This window comes from Colossoma macropomum, unplaced genomic scaffold (genome assembly GCF_904425465.1).
Source record: "Colossoma macropomum unplaced genomic scaffold, Colossoma_macropomum, whole genome shotgun sequence".
Classification (NCBI taxonomy): Eukaryota; Metazoa; Chordata; class Actinopteri; order Characiformes; family Serrasalmidae; genus Colossoma; species Colossoma macropomum.
The window spans coordinates 25,823,040-25,844,086 of NW_023494793.1; the positions used below are offsets into that span (position 1 = coordinate 25,823,040).

Here is a 21,047-nt window from a genome sequence, read left to right on the forward strand (position 1 = left end):
ACAGAGAGAGACAGGGAGACTTAGACATATATATATAGAGAGAGAGACAGAGAGAGAGAGAGAGAGAGAGAGTCATTCACTGTGAGTAATTGATTCAGGGTTGCCAGAGCTTGTGGTACGGAATGCATGTCACTGCTCATGTCTGGTTGTCATTAGCCGTTCACCTAGACACGGCCGTGCTGAGACCGTGGGAGAATTCTAACTGCACAAACACGCACAGCCCAACTCACACTGTCACCCAAAACACACAGACTCTACACCAATTCACACTCTCACCCACAACACACACACTCTACCCACTCAGACCAAAACGCACATTCCACTCAGTGATGCAGGATTACATTTCAGCCTAAGTGAAGAACACTAGACCTGAGCTAAACTCCCAGCTCATTCCTCTACAAGTGCAAATTAAAGTTCTACACATTCTGAGTTCGCTGGATTAGAAATGGGAAACATAAATATTGTGGTAAGAGATTTTATGAGGTAAGAGAGTTTATAGTGGGTAGATGTGTGTGCCAAGTTGGCCGCATGTAATTGGGAGGCCCTTTGAATTTGTCCAAATCCAAACCATATATAAGACACTTCCTACTCAGCTAAGCAACACACTGCAAATCTGATAACAGCTCCAAGTCCAGTTGATATTTTGAAATCCAATGTTAATATGAGCTAATGCACAGATCACAGCTTCAAATACACCTTATCAATAACTAGTAGAGATGGGACCGATCTGATATCATATCAGCAGAAAATGCTGGATTGGATTTCGAATTCAATCATGTAACAAATCTGTCCTGAAATAGCACACACTCACATTGGGTGAAGCGATGTTGTTAGCTGTGTAGTTCTTCCTGTGGAGTAGTAGAGTGTTTGAATAGTTTGATTATAGAGACTACTTACAGACTACTTATCTGCTGCTTAACCCCCGAAACCCTAAGGTCCTATGCGTGTGTCCACACATCCAATTCCTCACTTTAATGACTACATAACTTACATATGAGTTTCATAATTGTTAATGACTAATTTATAGCAGTTACTGAATAACAAGTCTTAAGTTGAATACATGAATAGTGAACTTGCAGTTAAAAGTCAATATGAATTAAATCTCATGACCTCATTTTCCTTCCACACCGTGACATATTTCTCAGTGAAACACAATATCAAGGAGGTATCTGAGCTAGCTGAGGGTTTTACTCGATGATCAGTGGGCGTAGTGGGAGTGGGAGATGAAACATGATATTATTGGTTAATATTATTTTCCCTCCCGCTGGTACACGTGAGGTGATCAAAGCATGGAAGAAGTTTTAAAAGTTATGATCAAAGTTCATAAGAAAACAAGAATTTAGTCATTAAAATATGATAAATTGTGCCTAAAATGGCCAGAAACCAAAGGCAAAAAGCAGTTTAGCTCCGGCCATAAATTCTGAAGCTATGAGCAGTGTTGCAGTTTGGATTGCTTTTTTAAAATAAGGCACAACATAGGGCAGCCAATCATAACAGAGCTCATTTACATGTGCTCGTTTAATTCCGAAGGATCAAGAGAGTTAGAAAAATGGTCATGTAAAAAAGAATTCAGACCATTTTTTTATTACATAAAATCATACCATACCACTTTGCACAGGGCTGCTGCACAAGACAGGAAACTTTGCAGGCAAGTGTAAGAGAGACCAGCCGAGAGAGACCGTCAAGGTTGGAACTGAAATGAAGCCACACGTCCGCTCTGCTCTTCCTGCGGCTCTTAGCTTATTATCACCTTGCTCAAGTGTGACATATTGCACATCTTTAGATGCCCGCTCACACAGGCTCTTTCTCTCTCACTCTCACACACACACACGTACAAGAGCCATTGTCCTAAATGTCTCCCAACTCTTAAAATACATTCTATACACTGTACGCTATACATTAGGGATGTGTGTTTCATGTGTAACACTCACGCAGTCTTCCAGTGAATCTCTCCTGTTCTTTCACAGTCATAGATGATAAAGTTTCCGGACACCACAGAGGTGCCGTTCACCTTGATGGACACAGGAACTACAATGTGGTCTAAGCAGAAGAAAAAATCAGAACATGCAAGTCAAACCAGTATCTTTAGGATCTGATTTATTTCAAAGTACCATTTTTTTGTTAAGTAATAATATTTTAAGTAAACAAATGTATTCAGGTGTCATCTTTGGGAGCTATGTAGTATTATGTTACATTAGAATACATATAAATAAACATACAACGGAACGTGGCAAGAACTTTTAGTTTTTAAAAAGGTTATTGATTTGATCTCTAGAAGATTTAGCAAAACATCAAATTCACTAGTCTCTCAAATTGTTTCCACAAATAAATGCAAACTTCTTTCAATCCACTCAAACTGCATCCAGATCTTAATTCAGGTCGCACAGACAAACTGATGTGGTTTACGAAAGTTGTTGTGATATTAACTCACTATGAACTATTAAAAATGTAAAAAAAAAAAAATGTCTTAAAAGTGGCAGCCATTTAGGGGTAACCAAAAACTTGTAAGTTTACCTTGTTCTATTTTCATAACACCTCAACATTTCTTACACTTCTTACAGTAATTAACACTTTAGGTATTATTGTGCTAACACCAACACACCACTGAGCTCCGGCCTCCCAGAGTTTGAAAGCAGAACAGTGCTGGAAAGCCGGACATTATGCAGATACTAATGTAATATCAACTGCAGTTTAAATATGTAAATAAGGCCTGTCTGTGCCATTATACTAAATTGTTTCTTTAAAGAAGTTTACACATCTTACTGACGTAATTTGAAGCAAATATATTAAGATTTTGACATGTACTTGCAGAAACGGTCTTGGTGACTATTTACTTCCAGTGTTTGTTAGCATGGTCAGCCTGGCAGCTCCAGTTCTAAACTAGATTTGGACACAAAACATGTCTTGGCTGATCGGCTGCACTCGAAATACGCAGAAAATCATGTAAATTTGCTTTTCTGACAAAATATTTTTTTAATGAAGGACTGATTAGCTGAAGCAAGTATTGGATGGTAACTGTAAATGCTGGACTTCCACGAGGAGAACTGTAGAAACGGTTCATCTAAAACACTGACACACAAATTCACAAGGTATTGTTTATTTGTTTGTATATATATGACACATATAGTTGTTTTTCTCAAATGTCCCAGTGTAAAAAATGTAACTATATTTTAACTTGGTTTGTGCAAATAAAGGTAAATTTATGGACTTTTACTGTAATTGCATTTAAGCAATTACTCTGTTATTTTACAGCTTTCTGCTCACTTTTAGCTAAATCTTTACATGATTTTTTTTTTTTACTTCAGAAATACCATATCAACAATGACTACAGAATAAATCTGTAGACACAATAAACCTACTCCAGTGTGTTCATCGTGTAATTTAAATACAGTGCAGTGAGCTGACCCAACTTCAATGGAGATACAGTTCTGTAAAGCTGAGTTTAATGACTGTGAACTTCATTAGTTTTACTCTGATAACTTGTAAGGAAATGAGAACTCCAGTGCTCACCTTTGCCCAAAGGAATCTCAGGAAGTTTGCTGGCAGGCGGCAAGGGGCAGGTCTGGATTTTGGCAGTACCGTCGTCCAGGTGTACTGTGGCGACCGTTGCTATGCCAACCCCATAATCACATTCGAGGTCGAGACCGTCCAAGTCTGGAACACTTCCGTCAACCAAGATCCCCACATTCTGAAAAAGAAAGATGAGGACAGTGAGACAGAGAAAAAAAGAGAGATGCTTTTTTGCTTTTTTTTCTAGGTTCTGCTAACATCTGTTATCTTTCATTAATCTACACACCAGGCTAGGTGTATGTGGGTACGTGAATATGTGCTTATTTCATCCTCATTATTTCATAATCTGTAATCAATGAGTCACTGTGATTGGCTGGGTGACAGTGATGACTATGAATGCTAACGCTGCTTGGCTGAGTAATCTGATTTTTTTAATAAATGCCAGACAAAGCAGGAGCAACAGGGACGAATGAGTTTCTCCTGATTGATTTCCTCTTCAGCTTCAATCAGAGCTCAATGGTGGAGGGCTGAAACGTGAAGTCATGGAATAAGCCTGCATCTCTCTTTCTTTCTTAACTCTTATTCTTTCTCTCCACCCTCAGCTCTATTGTCATCGAGATGGAGCACTTCCTCACAGTGGCGCCTGCTTCCTGCTTCCTGTTTCCTGTTTGGGCTTAGGCCGGAGCAGAGCCATTTCCTGTGGCCTTGAATGATGGACAGGTGGAAGATCCACCAGAGAAAGGCTGACCCACTTTCCCAAAATACATCAGTGGGACCCTACGGACAAGTGTGCCAAACACCTCTGCCTTTGAAGCCATTCAAAAGGCAATTTGGCAACTGTCTGGAGGCACTGATAGTGATCTGAGGATATGGATCTAAAGATATGGATGAGAAAATATGGCAGTGAGGTGGGTCTGCAGACCCAATGATTGTGATTACTGACATTTTCAGGCACTTTGAAGTTCTCAGAGTCAAATACTTTGGCTTTGTCACTTTTAACTGATTAAATTCTGCCCCCAGAACAGCTGCAACACAAGCATATCCATATTCGACACTCCAAAATGGATCAGCATGGGGAACTGGAGCTTTCTGTGCGCTACTGTGTCTTCTTTCACTGTGTAAAAGAGGCTTTATTGTGAGATGCATTGCAGTATTTTCTGATTGAGTGTGTGCACACATGCAAAACAGAATAAGGACTTTTTATCGATCGTTGTAGTAATGATAAAATGGGACTGAAGTGTGAAATACATTCCTTTTCATATGTTGGCTTTCTCAAAGTGTTAGTTTGTGACTCAAACTGAATAAACATTTGAGCTTTGTTAGATCTTGTTCCTAATAAATTTGGTAGAAGAGCAGGTTAAACGGCAGAAACAGCCATATTCATCTTCAGCATAAAAGAGTGTGAGTTTAGTCTGAGACAGATTTAAGCTGATGTGGGTATGAAGCACCGTAACGCTTGCAGAATGCCTGAATTCTGCTACTCAGTATTTTGAGGTGCTTAGAGTCTGATATAAATTCTTTAGTTTTTTTGAATGAGAGAAGATGTGTTCTGTTCCCGTGAAACTAGAGATATTGGAGCAACTTTCGAGCCCCAATATGTCAATGTGGACATTCCCTTCATTTATCAAAATACCATGTAAATCTGTAGGAAAAACAGAGAGCTTGTTCTATTGCATGGTGCATTGCTTGCTCTATAGATCAGTTCTCATCCATCATCTTTGTTGGTGATGTATAGCATGATGATGCAGATATGTTTTTGAATCTTTTGGCTCAGGTGGGTTGTTTATGGCAGGCATAGCACTGCAGAGTTTACGATTCTTCTTCAATTTAGCAAGGCCAATGTGTTGAACTCAAAAAACGCTAATCTCTGCAGAGCCGTGACCCACCAGGAACTGAGTTTGGCAGTGCATCCTATTGTGGTATATCTGAATCTTCATTGTGTGCCAAATCTCATTAGACTGAATTAGGCAGAATCTGGGGGTATAGCTATAAACCTTGATGTACTTGTCAAATATGACAAAATGAAGCCAAACACAAAGATACACAAAAGTGAGAGAGACTCAGTTTGGGTCTGAAAGGGTTCAACTAAAGCCTACTGCTTAGTTATTAAGCTTAACAATTATTATTCAGTAACTACTATAAATTACTCAAAGGATGTAACTCTTTAAATATGTATTGAAACATCACGTTTGAAAAGGTGTATTTTAAAAATATTTCTTCCGAGGGACTCTCACTTACTATCTTTCGTGGAAGCCACAGTCAATTTTCAAAACTAGGTGTCTGGGTGCGTCTTATCAGAGTAAAGTGGGGGCAGAGGAGGGGCTTGTGTTATGCAAGGCCTCATGCTGAAATGACTTGGCTTTTTATAAAGCAATTATAAATTCTAGGGGTTGTGACTTTGGGGGTTTATGTTGTTTTTATTTAGATTTTTTTTATTATTACTATTATTTATTTATCCATCTGAGCCTAACCAAGTTGTGTAGTATATGAATAGAACTGTAGAATGATTTTCAACATTTTAGCACACAGAATATAAAAAATCGAATTGAGAATTGAAAATTTGAAAATATGTGCTTCTTTATTTTTATATATCCTTCTATATATCTTCATGGCCTTAGCGGACATAAGCTGAGCACATATTAATATATTATCATTGACACTTAAACACGAGACACCTATTCAGGCACTCCTTATTTACTTACTATATTTAAATACTTACACTGTACTGTATTGTATCAAATCAAATTCTGTGTATGGTTACACCTCTAGTAATTACTGTGAAACTAAAATGTAAGTTATGCAGATATAAAAGTGAGCAGTAACGTAGGTGCAGATATGGTCCTTTAAGTTTAAGGGGCAATCATCTGCAGTGTTTTAGTCAGAGTGTTTCCGAAAGCCGTGTGGATTTGAAGTAGTGTCCATCTGCCGTACCGTAATGTTTGCAGTCCTGCTGAGTTCTGCTGGAGTAAAGGTCATTGAGGGACACTGCTGGGGTCCTTCCCTTATGTTGATCCAAGAGCGGGCCACACCGCCACTGGAGCACTCCTCCTGAATGGAGCACCTGCAGAGGCCACACAGGATTATGGGAGACTGAATTTTATTCATAGACAGAATGCAAAACACATGGATTAAAACATGGTAGAAAAAACATAATGCATCATTAGAGAAATAGCTACTTTTCAAGTGTCATGTCAAAATGTAACAGAGAGTTTTTAGCAAACACACACACACACACATAACAGGGGTGTGTTTGATTCCTCTCACATACGTTCCCATGACGACAGCCCCCTCTGGCACTGAGATCAGAGTGCTGCTAATTCAATTAAAAAGGCTAACAAGACAAGTCTTTATCTATACACGAGCGAGAAAGTGTGTGTGTCTCTGAAGGAGAGTGGGCCTATCAGACATGGAATTCCCTTCCAGACAGAGGCCTTTTATTATGACTTATGTTTCAGTTGTTAATCCAAATATTCGCCGTGCACAGCTCCACTTTACACTGCCCACACACATATCCCCCCACCACACACACACAGAGGGAAGCAAGGACACACTGCCCTTAAACCATAGACTCCAGCCCTGTTTATGGGAAGTCAAAGCAGATCCTTGTGATTACTCTTCATGATCACTTAACAACAGCCAAATAAATACATGAAAACACTTTTCAGAAAATCTCTCTGTTATGTCTATAATCTGTGGTTATAGTTTATATAATAGTAGTTTACATAATAGTTGGCAAAACACTGATATTCCTGCTATGTCTATAACAAAAGTGAATACACCATGATAATGCACAAATAATAGCCTTATGGGGCCAGACGTGATCTCATAACAAGAATGTCTTGGGTCATTCATTATAAATTTTGGGCTGAATGTGGGTGGGAACATAGACTTACTAGAGTGGGAACAAACTAAGCGTGAAATGGAGCTCAAAGTAGGGTGCGCTTGTCAACACGATCCAACGGACAATAAGCCTGTCATTAGCCAGCGGATGTAATATAAGTTAACATGGCTAAAAAAAGTCTCCCCTAAAAATTTCAATTAAGCATGTAGGCATGCAGAGAACACATTACATAAATATTACCTCTTGGAAGGCAACAGTTCTGTTAGCTAACACACAGTAAAGTTAACTGAACTTCAAATAATACGTTAATATTATAAGATTCTTGCTCTGTTAAATTAAGCCCAATCCCATTTCACCCCTTGCCCCTACCACTTAGCCTTACCCCTCCATTTAGCGCATTCATGTCTAGGGATAGGGTGTCCTGATTTTTGTTGAGATAGAGGGGTAGGGCGAAGAGTTAGGGCTACATGGCCCTCCAAACGGAGGATTTTGAAAGGCATAAAGCAGCAGTTACACTCTGGTCCCTCAGGTGTCAGAACTGCTACAAGGTACTTTAAGGTAGAATGGGAAAATTTAGCTAGCCAGCTTCCAAGACATCAGCATACTGCTAGCAATTTTTTATGCTTGTTATGAAGAAAAGGACCATAATATATTGAAAAGACATTAAACTAAGATAATACAATAATTATCTGAATTTTTAACAGAGAAAATACCCCACCCCCACCCTTTGAAGGCATTTGATGCCATACATGTATTTAAAGCCCAGCAGCGAGGTTGCTGAGCTTCACCCTCATCTGCTATCACTGCAGACTGGCAGGGTCGCCTACAGAGCAGCACTAGTAGCTGTTAATGAAGTAATGTTCTTTTTATTTGAGGGTCCCATTTCATAGGGAATATTTCAACCACAACCCTTGTAACTCAGTTCCAAGGGGCAACACAAAACAAGGGGTAGGGGTAAAAATGAGAAATAGGATTGGGCCTAACTATACAAAATTAAACTAACTGAATTAATTAAGGCAGTCCAAACACTAACTTTTTACAGTTAAAACAACTATTTTTTTTACAGTGCAGCACTTTTTTCTAGTTAGCTTGTTTTCCTCATGTTATTGATTGCACTCAGGTGTAACAAAAATAGTTGACTGTTAAAAGCTGATTCATTAAGTTTGAACTCCTATTCGCAGAGGTTTGCATACGAGCGGAGTACACACGACTAAACTTGCATAAAAAGTAGAGGAAGATGTTATCAGGAAAGAATTTAGCTGGCTGATGGAACCAAGGCCGAGAGCACTCAATCAACTTCTTTAGGTACTGTTCACTTTCTGTACAGTGACCACTAAAAATCATTATTTAGTTTGAGAATTGTTGAAATATTACAACAGAGCTGTGCATCAAGTTCAATTGCACAAAGGAAACAGAGGACATTTATGAACATGATATTCTTTTTTACTAAACAAACTGCCTCTGTTATTCATAAGTGATGGGAAATCTTTTAGCCACTGTGGGTTAAATTGGTACATAAGCTAAGCTAGAGCTAGCTGTTTAATATTAGATGAGAAGCAGTCCATCATAAGGTAAATTACCTTCTGCTCAGTGGGATGATGTGGAAACATGCTGGCTTGTCAAAGTTACTTCAGACCATGTTTCGTAGTAAAGTTAGCAAAGTAAAAATACTTAATACGCTGCTGTCAAAACAAAACCTTGTCTCTTCCATTTTTCAGTTTTTGACATAATTTGAAAATGCATATTGCCCGTTACATTGGGTATAGATTTCATGATGAATGGACCAAAAGGAATGGACCAAAACTGATTGGAAATGTGTCTGGTTCCACTGACTTACATTAAAAGTAAAGTATGTTTTTTCCTTCTCCTGTAAAGTTATCATTTTGGAGATAAAAGGTTTTGTTCTGACAGTTATGTTACAGCAGTAACATACCACAATGAATGAGAAGGTACTAAGCTGCCAGTTTATTAGGTACAACTACCTTGTAGGCCAAATGCAGAGATGTAACTATAGGACCATGGAACAAACAAGTCAACCTTTTCCAGTATTAACTTCTTTCATCGCGCCAGACCTTAAAATAGCACGCAATGCAAGAACTTGGAGGTGGGATTTATAGGGGTCTGTCTTTGTTTGTGATTTCAGCCACAAACTAGCACCGAAGATTTAACTAGTTGTCTCCAGATATGAATTCTCATCTGGCCCCACAAGACCCAAACAATAACGTAGTTTTATGGCTACTGTGCTCCAAAATACCCAAAAGCATGTTTAGTCTGTGTTACTGTCATTATTTAAACAACCCAATAACATTTCTCTGGTTCTCATGAGAAATTCTTGTCTTCAAAATGCTGTTTTCACTTTAAGCTTTTCTATCTGAACACTAAGGCTAGAATTACTCTCCAACATAAATCAGTGAAAACCCTCCATGAACATAGAAATACAAGACAGTGTGTGTACATGTGAATGAATGTCTGAACTTTGAAAAGAGCACAGAGAACAGCCAGAGCAAAGAGGTCAGGCTGACCGCCAGAAATAGAATGAGTATACCATCGCTGAAAAATCCCCTACACACCACACACACACACACACACCACACACACACACAAGCTCGCCAAAACACTCAAGAGTTCAGTTTGAGAATTTTATAGCTGCAAATAAAGGAACAACAACTTCATGAAAGAAAGTAAATGTTATTCATAAAAGACATTTTGAAGCCCAAACGAAAACAGTTCAAGACTTCTATTAGTGAAAACAAGTTTATGCTCATACCTAGTCAGAGCTCTTCTTATATTAAAGCTATAAATCTCCATGAAGGACATACTTTAACCTACAAGACTGGATCTCCCGCTTTCAGTTTTATCCTTTAGAATTGACAAATATAACTAGCAATAACAAAAGCATGGTGCAATTTATAGAAGCAAAACAAAAGTAATAACTCTCGACTTCTAAGGCTTAAGGCTTCATTCTTAAAAAGTGGTTCTTCAAGGGTTCTTTAGTACAAGTGGTAATCATATATAGAATCAGGAGCCCTTAAAAAACATTTGAATACATAAATTCTCTGCATGGCTAAATGTAGGTATGGATTGAAAATTTGCTGTATATGGTTCTTTAAAGAAGATACTTATGTTTTACTAAATTATATAGCACCAAAAAAGGGTTCCACTATTGTTACAAGCCTTTGAATGTTTTTGGTAGCATACACAACCCTTTTTCGCTAAGAGTGTATAGCTCCTCATAAGAGTCACACTTTCATCTAAAAGATTGGAGCTCTACTGCTTACAGTGTATAAGCTGTAAACAGCTATATCAAGTCAGTCCTCATTTGTTTCCATACTTTCACAATACATTTTCTAACATTTGTTCACAGTACATTCCCAAATAAAACAGAGCTTTTCTGTGTATAAGTCCACTGTACAAGTTTATGAGGCCTGGCTACAATCAATTTCATTATAGCTAATCTGTTAATACAAATACCTACCAATTACCGTAATCTGAGGGAAATGTTTTTGAATATTAAACACAACACATGAATGTTTACCTGATGTTAGCTACTACAACAACTGAAACTGTGGTGGTGAAGGTTAATTAACCTGGGTCCTACCTTTTACAGCACTAGATGTAGATGTTAAGAGCACATGGTTGAAAGCAGAGATGCTCTTCTTGTTTATTTTTGCAGTACTTTATCCCAGTCAAGTACTACTTGCTAGCAAGTGCTATAGGTAGTCTATACAGACTAGCACAGCCCAGATAAGTTCTCAGGAGAAACAGTGAAGCAAGCTAATCATATTGGCTTTGAAAAAAAGTGGATTTCCATGCACAACCACAGCCTTGTACACACACTGATGTGATGATACAGTCTGTTGGAAATTTGTGACGCTCCAGAGATGGAAAAAAGTAATGAGGATACAATGACTCGGCGTCTTTGCCCATGACGACCTTACATTTTATGTTTAACATTTTCATTTGCATTGGAGAACTTTATTTAATAGTCAGTAATATGGGAGGACTGGCTTCTAAGTGGGGTGGCCTAAGCCCCACTAGCTGTAACTACACCCCTGGTATCTACTGGTTTAAAGTCTGTCTGTAATGAGCTGTGTGATAGTGAATAGAGTGCACTGAAACGGCTTGTGGAATTATTTACCACATAATCAGATTAAAACTGCCTCTGTCACACACTGGGTCAATTGAGATGAAGCTGATACATGATGCCAAATACACTGACCTTGCATGACTCGCATAATGCGCACACACACACACACACACACACACACACATGCGCAGAAGTGCCATAATACATGATCCCACTTGACATGCCTCTAATATCTTCAACGTCTTCAAAGCATAGTGCACACACACACATACATGCATGAACACACACACGTTCATGCACAAATCTTTCCATAGCAGCATTGTCCAAAATGCCTTTCAAAGACACCCTAACAATTACACACACACACACTCACAGGGTCATGGCATCAGCTAAAAAGATTCCCAGTGCTGTCTGACATTTCCCCCTGAAAGAGCTAGTGTGATGACAACATCAACAAGCCTTTGTGGACTGGTTGAGAAAGACAGATGAACAGGAATGGGGAAGACAAATAGAAAGAGGGAGCGCTTTCAGCAAGCAGAGGAGACAAACACAACTTCAGCATTTCTTGAGCGTCTCAGACATCGCTTTTTCCTCTCCATTCCTCGCATTCACGCTAGGCTTCAACAAAAGATAAAGATTACAATACACAATCTGACTCAGAACAATCTGTATTCATTTGCCTTTTTCAAATCCACATAGATGCCCATACAGTAAGACTCTGACTTGGCAGTGTTCTTTTACTCTGTTCCAGAATCAGTTCCCCAGTTAGGAAAACGATTTGGATTTACATACTAAAAACAGACCCTATAAAAGTAATGCGGTGAATTTACTTGATTAAAAGTGTGTGCATCATTTCCACATGAATAAATTGTATTACATCAGCATGGCTTTGTCTCCTCTTACTTGTGGCAGTAACTGTGTAGATGTAATACAGCTAATTCATATGGAAATGATGTACACATTTGAATCAAGTTCAGTGGAACACATTTTTCAGTGTAGATGAATGTTAAATGCTAGCTTCTGTCTTGATTACTGAATAATGCATGTGGAATGATTAATGCCAGCAGCTTCAAAACTTTACAGCCTAAAAATGGAAAGACGTAATTGGTCCAATCCAGCGAAAGTTATTCAGCAAACCTGGCAAGAGTCGCAAAATAGGGGCCAAAAATGCCTACAAGTTTCACTTGCACAAACTTAAACCGCAATAACATCAGAAAATATCTCTGAAACCTCTTTTGCTTATATAACTACATTTTTGCTTATCTGCACTAAAAATCCACCCACTGCTATTCAGTTACCCCCTCAGTTTACAAGAATAGCACTGCAAGATAAGCACACATAAATAGAGCTTAAAATCATACTTCACTGCTTAACTCACTGACACGCCAATCTACAAATATCTTACCTGCTCTCCAGTGTGCACCACCCACAGTAGGCATCACTGGCACTGAGACAGTCACTGCATGATGTGTACTGGTCACACACAGCCACCTGGACCCTGAAGATCTGCACAGAAAGGCAAAATTAAACAATGTCAATTAACTCATACTAATGAATACTAATACCATCATTAGTCCTTGACACAAACACATTGCTGCTGTCATATCAAAATATCGTTTATTCTATTCTAAAAAGCTCACTGCCCTTCAAGTTGAGTAAACATTTCTTAATACAAATTGTCACAAAAATTACATGAAACAGTCTTGCTGCCTTAAAAAGTCTACCTAACGAGTGACATAAGCAGGGCCCATACCACCTAAATATGTAGAAAGTAAAGCATTAGAATGGTAAAATAATCAATGTTGTCACCACTGCCAGCAGGGTTAGATCCAACTAAACTTAAAGTTAAACGAGTTAGCAACAAACAACGCATCATGTGACAGAGCCCTGGATTAAGAATGCTGAGGTTGTCTGTACCTTAAACTGTAACTTATTAGAACCCCAAACAAGCATCCAACCATCAGCAACACACAATCTGCCAGTTATAAATTTACACAGCATGTGGTCATCATTGTTATTAGTTAGCCTCTGATATTAGAATACATCAGCTAGCAAGATGAGGAGGCCCCCCAAAAAATCCTGCTTAGGCTAGAGCCAGCTCTGCTGCATTAACACACACTGACGTTAAGAACGTTTTTCCTTCTCCTACAAAGCTACTATTTTGGAAATATGAGGTTTTGTTACAGCAACCATGACACTGTAAGAGACACTGGCACACACTGAATGTAGACACACACACACGTACAGCATATGTTTAAACAGTTTGCCAGGTCAAACGTTAGTCTTGCGCTTTGGGCTCACACGTTGGTCTTTCACATGATTGCGCGTTCACCTTCAATTTCACACCCCACAATAAACTCCTCGCTCTTCCCTCCTCAGATCTGACACGCCTAACAACCTCTTTTCACACTTCACACCCACCACGAAAGCACTATTAAAAAGGTGTGTATGTATGAGCGAGAGCAAGAAAGAGACAGCGAGAGGGAGAGAGAGAGAGAGAGAGAGAGAGAGAGAGAGAGAGAGAGAGAAAGAGAATAAGCAGGCCCAATAAAATGCTTATCGAAACCATCCGATTCTGCAGTCTCTCTTAAATAATATCTCAGCATGAAAATAAGGTTAAACCACAATTTGACTTTTCAAAATCTAAGTAACATCAGCTAATTGACAATGTAATCCATATTTTGGGTCATAATTGATCAGGGTAATCGAATCTGATGCAGTTATTGATAAAAATAATCTGATATCTTTGCTATGTAATGTGCATTGTGGATTCACCGGCGTATCTGCTGTGGATAGTTACATGCATGTGAATATGAATTACTTTCTCTCTGTTCTAATTACATTTATCCTCCTTTTTCTTCCTCTCCCTTTTGCACAGACTCTGCTTTGATTTCATTGTATATGTTGGCTACAGCTGAAATATACAATTAAAAACAGAACTACTTTAAAGATCATTACTAGAAACTATTTTCTAGTTATTAGTGAGCAGTTGATGATAATAGGCTGAAATACAATGAGTACATATTGAGCAAAGATGTATGAATTATATGATGAAGGATTTTATATAGAACTACACATACATATACCCAAAATATATTTATATTTATACACTGTCACTGTCATATCAAAACTTCCCTTTTTCTTTGGTTTATTTTTTGCACCATTAGAAAACAGCAGCTGCCCTTTACATTTATTGACATTTACCACAGATAACTCAATAGCTGTATGGTGGGTTATTACTCTTTTATTCCATTTACATCTATGTGTCATTATATTCAAACTGTACTGCATACAAAAAATGTATTCAAGTATTACAAATCTTAGTCAACAAAGCACATTGTATAAACCATATAACTTGGTAATAAATATGTTTTCACTTGTAAAATCACCACATATCAATAAAATAGATGCAAATAAATCCAACTATAATAGAGATGAACCAAGATTTTTATATGGACACTGTTGCATGAATTTATTGAATACCACCACCAGCACACTTCATTTAACATACTGAAGCACTGATTAACCAAACCAGATATTGGCTGATGCCCACAAGTAATATTAGGTTTCCCTCTGAGGAGAGGTTTGGAAATATGTAAAATCATTACTCATTGTATTAATGTTATTTGTATTTTATTATATTATATTTATTATATTTTATTTAACAATATTAGCATTTTCAGAGCAAATAAACACTTACTGCCTAATTAAGTAGCTTCCATATTTTTGCATTTTTCAAATTACATATTATATATGTCCTATTCAGCCAGAGAAATAATTTCAATTTTCCATTCTTAGTAGCCCGTTTCACCCTGAGATGCCCTACAGTCCCCAGCATGTACTGCAACATAGTGTGCGTTCTGTCACACAACAATCTATGGACCAGTGGTTAAACAAAAAGAAAAGATGCCTGGTGTCTAGTTCAAGCATATAGACAGCTGTAAAAAATACCTACAACAATTTACTTTTATTTAGAATTATTTTTGAATAGGTATTCAATGCCTATTTTGCTGTTGCAGTTTTGGCATATTTTGAATAAACAATGGCTGTTCAGGTTGTGGGAAATGTAATGTAAGTACAAAAATTAATGTAAGTAAAAATGAAATAAAAGCACAGCTGGCTCACGGATTTGCTGAGATTATTTAATATGGCCCTATTAGTGGTTGAGTTTGACACCCCTGTTTTAGTAGTATAATAAAGCTGCTCATGCAGACAAGCAAAATACTCACATGGTGGGTAGTCATAAGGTACAAGTAGTTTCTGTCATTGGGGTCAAAGGTCATAACATGATGCACTGATTCACCAGCAGCGAGCCGCAGTGACCACTGATTGGCCACTGAGAAGTTCCCCCGCAGGGACAGCTAGAAGTGGCACAAAAAAGAAAACACTTTCATTAATGCATGATCCACGACCGTAAGTTAGAGTGCCACATCAAGAACAGTTTATTTCAACCAACAATCAGAAAAAGATGTTATTAATATCACTGTCATATTACCAACTACCTGTAGTATGAACAGGCGATTAGGAAAACACAGTGGCATTTAACACATTTACTAAGATGGCTGCTAAAATCTGACACTAGATGTAAAATGATCCAGCAGTGTAAAGGTGCTAATTGCTGCCCTGGGATTGAAGTGAAGTGAACTGTTGATTATCTACTTAAACTTTTGACAGCCAGATTCTGTGAAAACTACAGGAATAGCTATGTGAAAGTTGCACTTTGCACTGCAAATATATATATATATATATGTCATTTCAAAACCTTTACATATAGATCATCATTTGGGCATGTATGAAAATGGCTTGCAATACATTGTTACATCACTTACAGTAAAATTTAAGAGGCACACCGTTGTAGCACTGCCTCCCCCTAGAAAAGTGAACCTCACTATTTTTAGCTACAAGGTTACTTTCTTTGAAGGTCTGATTAGTGGAACCAATTGCCGATTGCACTCTCATGCATAAAAATTCAAACAGAAACTTGATTGCGGGAAATAAAATAAAATAAAAAATAAAATAAAATAAAATCTTAGTAGGTAGTACTGGTCTAACAATTGTTTATTTGTTGGTTAACGGCTAATCAGTCAATCATTTACATCCCTATTTTAAACACAAAACACAATTGGTTGAGTCGCAGTTCAGTGCCTGGTCACTGCGACAGATCACAGCACACCATGGTGGGTTTTCTTTAATTAACCACAGGCCTACACCTTTCAATAATATGTGGCGAAAGATTAAAGCCATTAGCTAGCTAGACCCCACAGGCTACAGAAATACTGGAACACAGTAGTTCTAAATTTACAGTTGACAATAAAAATGAGGCCATTCTGTCTTATTTTCATGGCAGGAGTGGGCATCTTTCACATTTTGGGAGGTCTAAGACCACTTTAAGCCCCCCTCAAAGCTACAATCCTGATGTAAGAGGGCTGAGCTCCAGTTTCATAGTGTGCATGATGTAGTTTCACTGGGGAATAAAGGGAATGGATTCTGATTGCTTCTATGGACAACAAATGGACAGACAGGGATACAGTCCAGATGGCCCAGGTAGCGCGCTGAAGTAACAGCAGTGGAGGAGCTGAAAGATCAGCAAAGTCACATAACACACAAACACACACACACAAAAACACACACTCCAACACCTGCTCGGCTACGGGGTCAGTGTGTCTCGCTACCAGCACATCAAAGAACTCTTTCTTTCAAAGTCACTCAGCTGCAACAGGCTGAGCATGCATGTGTGCGAGAGAGAGAGATTCTCTAATCAAAGGCCCTTTTTTGTTTAGTTTTTCAACAGGAGCGATAGAGGGATGTGGAAGAAAGACAAACACAGATAGGACAAAGAGAGACAGACAGAGAGAGAGAGAGAGAGAGGAGAGAGGTGAAAGGAGAAAAAACAGAAAAAAGAGCACTGATGTGCATAAACAGCTCTGGTGAAGACTGAGTCTGTGTCCTGTTCCATACATCTGCTCACAAGTGCAATGTAAGGCATGGAAGGATGAATGGATGGATTCATAGATGGAGGGATGAATGAATGGATGTATGGACTAGCGGAAAGTTAGAGACAGACAGCTTTCATGGATGGAGATGACTAGGTGAGTGGGAAGATTGGACAGATACATGTGAGAGAGACATAGTACGAGAGAGAGAGGGGGAAAATGAAAAGAGAGAGGAGAGTGAAGGGAAGAGAGTGAGTGAAAGAGAGAGCGTGGGAGAGAGAGAATGGGAGAGAGTGAGAGGGAGTGAGTGAGTGATGGAGAGAGAGAGAGAGATAGACAGATAGTGGGAGAGAGAGAATTATTAGAAAGAGAAAACAGAAAGAAGGAAAAGAGAGAGAAGGAGAGAGTGACGAGGAGCGAGTGAGAGAGCTATAGAGAGACAGAGTGAAAAAGTGAGAGAAGGAGATAAGAGAGAGTAGGACAGAGTGGGCGAGAAAGATAGACAGATAGAGTGGAAAAAGTGAGAGAGAGTATAAAAGTGAGTGAGTGAGTGAGTAAGTGAGTGAGTGAGTGAGTGAGGGAGGGAAAGAAATGGGAAAGAGAGAGAGATAGAGAGAGTGGGAGAAAGTGTGTGGGAGAGAGAGGGGAGAAAGTAGGAGACACAGTAAGAGAGAGTAAGCGCGACAGTAATAGAAAAGGTGAGTGAGAGAGAGAGAGAGAGAAAGAGAATGGGAAAAAGAGAAGAGAGAGATGGAGATAGAGAGAAAGAGTATGTAGTTGTATGATCAGGTTTGGAGAGTGGTGTGTACGCAGTGGTTGAGCAGTAACTCAATCTGACTGCACTAACACATCCCCAACTCACCATCCATAATGACATTACATACACCACCACAACCATTAGAGCAGCCACACAACTGTCTGCAGGGCACACACACACACAGGTCTGATTTTATGTCAGGACGCTGGGCCATACACATGTTGTGTATGAAATATGCAATATATGTGCGAAACTAAATGTATGTATGTAGTAATAATATGGCCCATTTGTGATGTCTGTCTATCTATCTATCTATGTATATATATATATATAGCATATTGTTTAAAATCATTCATTTCAGCAGTAAGTGTATTCTTGCTTGTGAAAACACCATATTAACATTGCAATAAATACAAATAAACATTAATACAGTAAAACATAATACAGTAATAGAATAATATAGTAAGATTTGTTTTTAAAAGAACAGAATTTAGAGGAGCACAGGTTTGGTTCCAGGCTGCTCAACGCCTCCAGCCACTGTATGGATTTGTTCAAGTCCATGAGCAGCACACTTGATTTAACCTAATGGAATACTGATTTGCCTGTCAGGTATTAGATGGTAACTTCAGATAACATCAGGCTGCTAGAGAAGAGGTTTGGAAACAGTTCACCCTTTTCGTTGTATGTATAAAATGCATTTTTTTTGGAGATTGTTCAGTTGAACTATATATTTTTTCTTTAGTAACACTGATGAAATACATTTCGATGGAAACACAAAACCAAAAGTGAACTTCTTTCTAATGAGTAAGCTAGTCAATATTTATACATGTATTTTAATTACGTGTAATTGCTGTTGTTTATTGTGCTGTTCTTTACTGTCTGCAGTTGTACTGTATCTCTGCACAGTCCTTGTGCGAATTGTTTTTTTTTTTTTAAAGCAGGGGATTCTCACTCATCCCCTTTCTCCTCTCATTACTCGCCAGCAGCTCAACACAGACTCACAGCATTTTAAACACAGAGAGCCATCAGTGTCCTAGTTAACCTGATAATAGAGTTTCAGGAAAAATTATGTTATTTTATTATATTAATTTAAAATATTGAAGATATCCTGCTGGCAGAATGGCCACTAGGGGCTTACGGAAAGAGACTGCGCAAACACAATGACATACATAAAATCACTTATAGTATTAATGTTATTTGTATTTACTCTAATTTTTGTGTTTTTTTCAGAGTAAATAAATTCTTACTGCCCAATTAAACAGCTTTTTAGATGTAATTTTTCTGAGTACTGCATCTGTCCTAAAAACATACACACACACAAGCACACGCACACCTAAACTCCAGGCTCTGCACAGCACATGCAATTGAAGCAAGCAATTACTCCACCAGCACACATCTTCACATCCTGGCATGGAAACAAAAAGGCTTTTTTTGGACTAAAACATGACACCCTGCAGTCAAACAGGTCCCAACTCTCTCTCTCTCTCTCTCTCTCTCTCTCTCTCGCTCTCTCTGTCTGTCTGTCTCTCTCGAGACAGACGAGCCTCTTCCAAACAATAGAATAACACAATAACCTCACTCACACAGGCCTCTCCCACTTTTAATAGAATTTTTCCGATGCCGCTGAGCGACCCTCCGCGGCTTTTTCCGACTTTGAAGCTCCCACTCAGAGGTGATTCCATACGGGAATGAGACACAGCGCTGGAATTTCGCCTAATTAAGGAATATTTTTTTTCCCCTCTCTGAAGGCAGGGTGCCTGCAGATGGCTTTAAGACTGGAGTTCTGCTGAGTGTTGTTTTGGCAGGAATGTAAAGGTAAGTGTGTGTGTGTATGTGCGAAAGAGAGAGAGACACAGACAAAGAAAGAAAGAGACAGACTCTCAAAGAACCAAAAGGTCAAAAAGTCATTAAATAACATTTGCACAAATTCTTTGCATTAATGTCCCCTAAAGAAGCATTATGTTTCCTCCACTGCAGCCCACCTGGCCCGTTCTTTGTCTTGTTATAAGCCTGAATTGAGCATGGCACAGAGGGACTCTGTTAAAGTGCCCCCTATGAGAACACGATAGACACAACAAAAACCCTCACAGACAAGAAAGAAGAAAACCAGGCCGACAAAACTCTGTAAGCCCTAAATGCACATATTATCTCTCTCACAGTCACAGACAGAGTCTGCAACGGACTCTTAAACACACAGTTACTAACGCAAAGCAGGCTTACATCAGCTGCACCAGGACATTTGTTCTCAACCAGAGTTTTTCAGCTTCCTCTGCACTGTATAGTGTCATACCACTAATTTCACTCATCAGCAATTACCAAACATCTGTTTAGGAGAAAAAACGGGGTCATGGGTTCCAGAGTAGGAACCCCCCCGCTCTCAATCTCGCCCTATACAAGTCTTCAAGGTTGATGTAGGCCAGGGATTTTCAGTCTAGGCCTTGGGAACCCCAGCTAGTCCACAGTGAAAAATGTTAATGTTTGTATACATTAAACATACAGTAAAATCTGAAAACAAGATCAAAATATGATAAAATATGATAAAAACATGGCACTGATCAAATCTGTCTGAGAACTGTCTAGACGTGATCCTAATATTGTAAAGGGGCACCCTTGATTGACATCCCCCTGTCCAGCATTTTGAGCTTGCTACACCACTGAACTGAACAAAACAGCGGGAGCGAGCAGAAATTAGTGGAATGGGCTGAAGACATGGAGGTGTTGCTGTAGACCGCCCTGCTGTGTCCACGGCTCGCTTAAACATTACCCAGATTTTATATGGCAAAGTCTTAAAGAGGGTAAGATTCTTGTTCACTTTACTGCTGGATTTGCATCCACTAAATAATGGCATGACTAAATGGATGAACAGACGAACAGACATTAAACCGCCAGACAGATGTGCTAGTTTGATAGCTCAGTTGT

General features: G+C 38.8%; 1 protein-coding gene across 1 annotated transcript in view; it reads right to left on the reverse strand.

Moving 5' to 3' along the window:
* Positions 1-21,047, reverse strand: part of plxnd1 (plexin D1) — a 104,459-nt gene that overhangs the window by 74,083 nt on the left and 9,329 nt on the right. Inside the window, exons 3-7 of the mRNA XM_036578945.1 lie at positions 15,668-15,799; positions 12,844-12,944; positions 6,442-6,571; positions 3,511-3,688; positions 1,932-2,040 (exon numbers count right to left, since the gene is read on the reverse strand). Coding sequence (XP_036434838.1) covers positions 1,932-2,040; positions 3,511-3,688; positions 6,442-6,571; positions 12,844-12,944; positions 15,668-15,799 — 650 coding nt within the window. The remainder of the gene's footprint in view (positions 1-1,931; positions 2,041-3,510; positions 3,689-6,441; positions 6,572-12,843; positions 12,945-15,667; positions 15,800-21,047) is intronic.